The sequence below is a fragment of the Spea bombifrons genome, chromosome 2, assembly GCF_027358695.1.
Source record: "Spea bombifrons isolate aSpeBom1 chromosome 2, aSpeBom1.2.pri, whole genome shotgun sequence".
Classification (NCBI taxonomy): Eukaryota; Metazoa; Chordata; class Amphibia; order Anura; family Pelobatidae; genus Spea; species Spea bombifrons.
Window position 1 is genome coordinate 84,513,630 of NC_071088.1, and position 8,412 is coordinate 84,522,041.

The 8,412-nt window shown below is 39.3% G+C and overlaps 1 protein-coding gene across 3 annotated transcripts in view; it reads left to right on the forward strand.

Annotated features, from left to right (window-relative positions):
* Positions 1-7,434, forward strand: part of CBLB (Cbl proto-oncogene B) — a 77,308-nt gene extending 69,874 nt beyond the window's left edge. For 2 of the 3 annotated variants that reach the window (XM_053454986.1, XM_053454987.1), the window contains exons 16-18: positions 1,031-1,177; positions 3,846-3,947; positions 6,061-7,434. In XM_053454986.1, coding sequence (XP_053310961.1) covers positions 1,031-1,177; positions 3,846-3,947; positions 6,061-6,320 — 509 coding nt within the window. In that variant the 3' untranslated portion in view covers positions 6,321-7,434. The remainder of the gene's footprint in view (positions 1-1,030; positions 1,178-3,845; positions 3,948-6,060) is intronic. The other variant, XM_053454988.1, reaches the window with a different exon arrangement.
* The last annotated feature ends 978 nt before the right edge of the window (positions 7,435-8,412 follow it).

Here is an 8,412-nt window from a genome sequence, read left to right on the forward strand (position 1 = left end):
AATGTCCAAGACAGATTTCTTCTGCTTCAGAACCATCTATCATATTTAAAAAAAAAAATAAATTGAAAATTTCCTAAGCCAAATAACAGAATGGAAGCAAAAATGTATCATTTTGTGTATCTGCAGCACAAGGCTCTCCTCATCAGGTCAAACTTAATGACATTGTTGTATCACAAAAGTTATTTAATGAGATTGAGGGATAATTATAAATCCATAAGCAAGCTCCAGGTTCTTGGCTAACATGTTCATGGAAAATCATATCCTATGTCCCAAAGTGTAAGCTGTGTATTCTATATCCCTTCGGGGCAATCTTTTCTGAAATTAGCAGGTTCATAATGTTAACCTCCTCCTTTCGGACCTTCTGGCGACAGCAGCTACATTGGGGGGGAAACTACCTTAGAATCAGCTGAACATGTTGAGGGGTGGTTAATTCATAATCCTTCATTTCACTGCTCACTTTGTTCTCCTCAATCATCTCATTATCTTCCTTGTCTTCTTTGCCCCCCTTTAAGTATCTTCTAATTGCCATACTGCTCAATTGACCATGCTTCCAGAGCAGTAATTTTGGTGATGTTTGGAAGCCAATGTTAAGTCAGGCATTGTGTACAGTGTCTTCAGAAATAAAAATCCAGACCAGTCATTCTGTACAATATCTGAAGCCAACCAATTAATATAAAATCCAGTGTTTTAAGCTACTTTATTCAACCAATGTTTGTTAATTTATGGTTTTCTAATCTATTTCCAGTCAGTTTCATGGTTTGTCCAGTAATTTATACTACGCCGATAAAACTGATACAAATTTCAATGTGCCTCAGAATACCCTTAAATTTAGACGCAACAATATTCTTGCATAAAAGCAGGGCAGCTGTTTGGATTTCAGTGTAAAGACATTTCACCTATGATTGCATGTATGATAAGTCTTTAGGATAACAGTCTTAGCCAGTGGCTTGAATCATTGCACAATGTTAGCCTTTACCCTGTAAATGATGAAATTGAGCTAAACAGATGCATGAATTCTGTCCATATACAGGTGATGAGACTTTTGACAGCCCCCCTCCCTCGCAACCCCCACCGCCTCCACCCCCCCCAGCACGTGCCTCCATCACTGAGCACTCAAAACCCATTGCGTCGGGTAGCAGACCGAATTCGGGTGTGGATTTATGTCCTCCTCCTTTGGGTAAGATTTGTAGTACAAAAGAAAGAACCACAAAACAAGATAAACAGACATTTATTACTACTTCTTTCCATTTTATGTTTCTATTGATTTCTTTCCAGCGTGTCAAATACCATCATGTTTTACATAGGAAAAAAAGCTAAGAATTGTATTAATCTTCCCCATTTCCATATACCTGGGGGCTTGCTAAAAAGCTTTCCGTCTGAAATTCCCAAGACACCACTGGGGCATATATATTGATTTGTTTGTAGATCACTTAAACACTGTAGTAAATTGTTGAAATAGCAGAAAACCAAAAACTATGGTAAATGTGTGTATGTATATATATATATATAATATATAATTGTACATAAACATGTCTTTTCTGGATGCACTAGATACATATTGTCCATTTTAATTTTATTACAAATGTATTTTTATATCTGTATGTATGAGTGTAAATATGTTACAATTTTAAATACAATACTTTTATCTTTGAACATTGAACAAATGTAACACATGGTCTATCTGTAAATATGCCCTGAACTTTATTTTGGTAAGTAAGTAGGTAATGGCTTTTCAGTGTCCAGTCACTTTTGTCTTACTGTACTTCTCTTCTCTAAATTATAAAGAGGTTGAGCCAACCTATTTAAATAAACTCAAGCTATTTTGTTCTAAAAAATTACAAAATGTTCTTTTGTACACACTTTGGTATTCTTCGTTCTCTAGGTTACAGACACTTTGTGAACTTGCTGTGTTCTCAACCCGGGATTATTTGCTATCTCATATACTTACATGGTTCTGAATTCTCAAGGGCTCTGTTCTCTATCTGTACCAGTATGTCTCTACACTTGTTAATGTTCACTCTCCCCTAGTATGGTAGTGCTTCAGATATAGCTATAGGTAAAGCATCTAATCAGTAGTTTCAGTATAGCTCCAGCTTCATTCTGCGGCTGCTGTTCAGGCCGATCTAAAGTCACAGCTGCTAACTGTGCTTGAGGACGGTTTATTAATACTATTAGATTATTAGGCTCTTGTTCTGGTTGCAATGCGAGCTACAAGCTGAGAACCGTTTCCTTTTAATTGCTTAGGCTTTTATAACATACAGTTGCAAAACACAATGTACAAGGTACATAACCTTTTTTATCAGTACCAGCATGTGGTAGGTGAGTTTCATATCAGGAAAAAATCATTGTGGATTTTGTTCGGGGATTAAATGGCACAATCTCTATGAGCAATTCCTAGCTTGCTCAAATCACAGCTTGCTTGATATTATAAGTCTGTATTACTCTTATCTCATAGTTTGGCATCTCTGTAAAGGTGGACCTATAATATGGGTAAAAATGTCTTAACAATATTGTTTTTCAAGATGTAGACAAACATTTCAGCTTTTCTTGGTGTTATATGTATTTACTAATTGCTTCTTGGTTATGTCATAGTAAACATTGGATTTGGAAACTGTAATTATACCATTGATAATACCCTTGTGCGCTTGCTATTTAGATTTTGAGTAATGTGATTACTTCTGTTGGTTCGGTAGTCTGTTTTATAAGGTATCTGGTTCAGGATAGACTCCACAGTTAACATGGTATAAGGCTATTGCTGAAAGAATAAATGCACCTATGGTAAAAAAATAAAAATAAAAATAAAATCTTCTTTCACCTTGGTTGTAGTGCATCTTTGTTGTTTAGAGTGTATGGCAATGTCATTTAGTAAAGGAGTTTACTGTGTTTGCCTTTGCATGTGTTCTTCTGAATTTTGTCCTCTGTATTATTATTGTTGTTGTTTTGGTTTTTTAATGTTGCTTTTCAGTTGCTCAGTGGTAGCGATTAGACTTGGGGGCCGGCCAATTCATCCTGTTAGTCTTTTGTGGGGAAAAAAATCTTCGGATTCCATGAATATCCACCCGTTCCTGTGTTTGGTTGGGGCGATTATTTGTGTGCATTCGTGTTTGGGGTTTTTTTCTTCTTTTTTGCCATTTTTTTTTTTAGAAGGGATTAATACAGGGTTAACGCAGTACGCAGCAGCTTTGGCAGAAGGATTTTAAAGGTCCAAACGAGCAACTCTATTGGTTGCCATGCACCTGCTCTTCATTGGTTCATGGCAGATGAGCCCCTTGCTGTCACTAGTAGAGACTTAAAATCATGGTGCTGAAAATTGGCCTGGGCCTACTCAAAGAGTTAAAGGTCCGTACGAGCGACTATATTGGTCGCAGGCAGGGAGCTCCTCTGCCATGAACTAATGAAATGCAGTTGCACTTCATTGGTTGATGGCAGACGAGCCCCCTGCTGGCTACCAATATAGTTGCTTGTACAGACTGGTGCCAAAACTCGGCCGGGTCCATACGAGCGACTCGGATTTCCACTCCCATAAACCCCTGCGATGCTGCGCAGATAAGGTAGGCTAAATGGGGAAAGGGACGAGGGAGATTAGTAGATTAACGAAGGCGAACACAAAGATTCTCCATGTACGTTCTGCCGCTGCCATGTTCATTTCTTCGGTATTTGGGTTGAACAAGGAAAACGCACCCTTCGTGTTTGTTTTCATGTTCACCTGAATACGAATGCACAAGTCTAGTAGAGATGGTCTTGCTGTGCATACTAGTTGATGATAATAAAATCCCGCTTTGTTTTACATTTTAACAGACTTAATGGAACTGGTTCATTCTTGTTTTTTTTTTTTTCTTCTTCAGATCATTGTGTAGATGCTTCTTTACGTTCAGTTCGGAGAGTAACAAATGAGGTCAAGCTAAACAGACTTTCCCAAGAATATGATCATCTCCCATCGTGTTCAGGTAATTGTATGCATCAATTCAATATTAGCTAGCTATTTAATATTCCATGATTTTGACAGAAATGCCCTAATACAGGGCTCGACAAATCCCAGGCGCCAGGTCGCCATGGCGACAGAGAATTTTGTCCTGGCGCCTAGGTTTTGTCAGCCTCTTACATCCAGAAAAAATTGTGGATGTAAGAGGCTGAGTCACCACACGGGGGCGCTGCTGAAGCACAGCCACTCCGAGCCCGCCCCCGAGCCTGAGATCACTCCCACGGAGTGAGCCTGTAGGCTGAAAACGCGGTTGCTGGAAAAGCAGCAATCGTGTTTTCAGCTGTCACAGGCAGCCTCAGGGAAGGGGTTTGTGTGTTGATTGGGTCCCCACACAAGTCTGGGGACCTCACCCAACACCCCCCAGCTGCCTGATCGCTCCATGGGAGCGACAGCGCAGCGTTAACCCCTTCAATGCCGCGATCGCGGCATTTAGGGGTTAATTCCCGTTTTGGGGGCTTTGCTGCTGGTGGTCTGCCTGGAAGCCCAGGCAGACCAGCAACAGCAAAAACGAGCCCCCACAAGCCCTTTGATGACTCCTGTAGGTATGGAAGCCTACAGCAGTCATCAAAGAGACTCCCTCTGCAATGGCTGGTCCATAGACCAGCAATTGAGTCCCAGCTGCCAGAGGCAGCTTCAGGGACAGGGGAGAGGGTTCTTCGGTCTCCACATGAGTGTGGAGACCAGCCCCAACACCCCTCTGCTGCCTGATCGCTCCCTGAGAGCGACAGTGCAGCGTTAACCCCTTCAATGCCGTGATCGCGGCGTTTTAGGGGTTAACTCCCGTTTTGTAAGGGGCTCTGCTGCCGGTGGTCTGCCTGGAAGCCCAGGCAGACCAGCAACAGCAAAAAAAACGAGCCCCCACAAGCCCTTTGATGATTCCTGTAGGCATAGAAGCCTACAGCAGTCATCATAGACTCCCCCCTGCAGTGGCTGGTCTATAGACCAGCAATTGCTTCCCAGCTGCCAGAGGCAGCTTCAGGGACAGGGTGAGAGGGTTCTTTGGTCTCCACATGAGTGTGGAGACCAGCCCCAACACCCCCCTGCTGCCTGATCACTCCATGAGAGCGACAGTGCAGCGTTAACCCCTTCAATGTCACAATTGTGTATGACACATTCGTGGCATTGCAGGGGTTAACATTTGTCCCCACAAGCTTGTGGGGACTAAATATCTGTCAATGCTGTGCTCCAATGGAACATCAGCATCGAAAGAGTTAAAAAAATGAAAAAAATGTATTTAAAAAAAAAAACAAACAGCACTGACCTGAAAGTCCAGGGTGCTTCCAGGTCAAACGCTGTGAGTTTAGTAAGTGGGCTGATGATGATCGGATCCCTCCTGACCAACTGTTAGTTTAAAAAAATCCTGGCTCCTAACTTTTTTACCTGGCGCCTAGATTCACAACAAATTTGTCAAGCCCTGCCCTAATATATTCGGTTTTCCTGTGTACTCCGTATGCACTAGTGATGGCCACAAGTATAGTTGTCATTTACATAATGGGGACTAGACGCAAGTGCACACTTTCAATAATTTTACATAAATGATGAGCAAGTTTTCACTAAACATGATAGATTTAAGGTGGCAAGGGAAAATGGCGGGTTTTTACTTACATTGTTCCTTATAAATATAGTTTATTGGACAGTGCCTATCATTGTTTGTATTATTACTACGGTGTACCTTATTTATAAAACTGTTTTCTGGTATGAAGTACTTGCCTGTCAGGCTAAATATTGCCAGGATCCCTTTGTATGCAGCATGTATCTTAATAAAGTGCAACAACAGTGGAGTAAGTTAAAATGATGTATAAAGAATGTGTGTGTAATGGATGTGCAACCACAAAAAAAGGGAATGATTTACTTGTGCAAAAACACACAATTTATTCCACGGTGAACGTAGTAGCTGGTGTAACTATTCAGACTACAGCCATCCTATCCTCTATACAATTCATATTATGTAATACTTTTAATGTGTATATATAGAAAATATGTATGTAAAGAATGTGCCTTTACAAACCTCATACAAACCAGATACCTATTTCCAACTGTTAACACAATTTCATGTTTATTGTAATTGATTTTTATAGATTGTCCTCAAGCACCAGCAAGGCCCCCCAAGCCACTACCCCGCAGGACAGCACCTGAAATACACCACAGGAGACCATATAGCGCTGATGGCTCTGAAAATGTAGATGCAAAAATAGCCAAGCTGATGGGAGAGGGATTTTCATTTGACGAAGTTAAAAGGGCTCTTGAAATTGCTCAAAATAATATTGACGTGGCTCGCAGTATATTGAGAGAATTTGCCTGCTGCCCACCTCCTGTGTGCCCACGTCTAAACCTATAAAACATTACATGTACTTCAGACTTGATTTTAGAAGCTAATACAGAGGAATTGTATTCTTAAACTTCTTAACTTAAAACTTTCATTTGGACTTCTGGGCCAAGGTCCCACCTGTGCTAGTCATATGGGAGGGAAAACCTTCATTCAGCAAAAAGACAATATGATAAAATGTTTACTCCCTACAAAAAACAATTCTGTGAATTATTTTTATTTTTTATTTTTTTTAAGCTGGTAAGCTTTTGTTTCCTAGTTTGCTTCCCATAATGTTACTATTTTGAAATATGGACTATTCTTGTTGTAGCATTTCGGTGGCAATTTCTGACCTCACCGCATTCTGGAAAATGCGCATTTATATATTTTTTTATTTTGTTTTTAATTTTTGTATGTCATTATTAATTTATCCAAAACTACAAACAAGTGGCCTTCACTACTGACATTCTGAGAATTATTTTGTATTCGGTGGGGGGTGGGGGGAATATTTGAATGTAAAATGGAAGTAATGTTGGTAGGTTATATTGATATTTTGATACTGATGTTTAGCAAAGCAATGTTACTTTGGCTATGGCAACTTTTAATCTTCTATGATCTTTGAAAGAAATGCATAAAAGCAAAGGCTTACAATAAAATCCTTAAGCATCATCTGTTTACACCATGGAATTTAGAATAAATAACCATCAGGATATGGAACAATTTTAAACAGCTTTATTTAATCTCTGCTACAGCATTTGAGTTTGAAGTGTAGGAATGGAAAATCAGGAGCATCAAATCAATTACTTATCTGTAAACCTCTTTTTTTTTTTCTAAAGTTGCTTACAATTTTGTAGCAAAACCCTTAATTACAGAGACTGTAGGAGTAAACTTTTCAGTACTCATGTGGCCACAATTAGTTTATTATGGTAAATGATATCAAGAATGTTTGGTTGAAAATTATAGGATGTTCCGTTTCACTGTATTTTATTCAGTCCTGTGCTTTAATGTATTTGTTTTTTACAGAAATATTGAAAAATGGCTTTCCCTGTAAGTTGATGATGCTGCTATTGTATACACGATTTAGGAGAATGTGTCTCCGTTGTTATTAACTGACCAACCATTTGCAATAAAGCACCAGTGTTAAGCCTATGTAACAATGCTGTACCGATCCTTTGAATGGGTCAATGGACATGGGAAGGATAGCTTTGTTTCTTTGGAGTACCGTGCTTACTTTTCTCTTATGCTTAGGATGGTTTGCACTTGAATGGAAAGGAACAGAATGGCTAAGATGCTGGAAAAGATTTTAAACATACAGTAAGGGCATGGAGTATGGGTTAGGGTTAGCTTGGGTAACAAGTAGGGCCTATTTGCCAGTTATTGCAAATTCTAATAAAAGTTACTGTATATTTCCTAATGCAATAGGTTTCTTTGGAAAGATAAGGGAACTAGAAATGGTGACCATGCATGAACAATATGATATCATTGTGAGATTTAGCTGATGGCATTCCAATAATGCAAATAAAGCTCTTTAGGTAGAAGGGAAATATAATAATAAACAGTCGTGAGTTTGTTGCAAGCCTCTCAATACCATGAAAAGATCCAGTTACTATAAAAATGCACAGAGTCTGATGGGAATTTAACTACCCTGGAATTAAGAAGCAGTAGAAAACCTGTAGAACAATTAAAGGAAATTTTAAAAGATATATCTAAATGTCTGAAGTGGGTATTAAAATGGTATTGGGCTCCACCCTGCTTCACTGTTGCCTTCAAACATTCTTGTACTGCTCTCCTGCCCTTCAGAGAACAAACTGCGTTCTTCTACCCAGATATTTCAAATTTCACCTCATCAGTCCAGAGCACCTGCTGCAACTTTTCTTCACCCCAGTTCCTATATTTTCATGAATACAGTTGTGATCAAAAGTTTGCATACCCTTGGAATTGATAATATATCTACTGTTTTTAAAGAAAATGTGAGTGAGCAGGCCTTTTTTTATTTCCTTTGAAATTCCTATTCAACTGTAGGTTATAACAGAATAGCACAATCATAAAACAAAGCATTGCAACAAAGATTGATTAGAACACGTGGCGGGAGAGAATCCATTTAAGAACCTGTTTCACCAGGCAG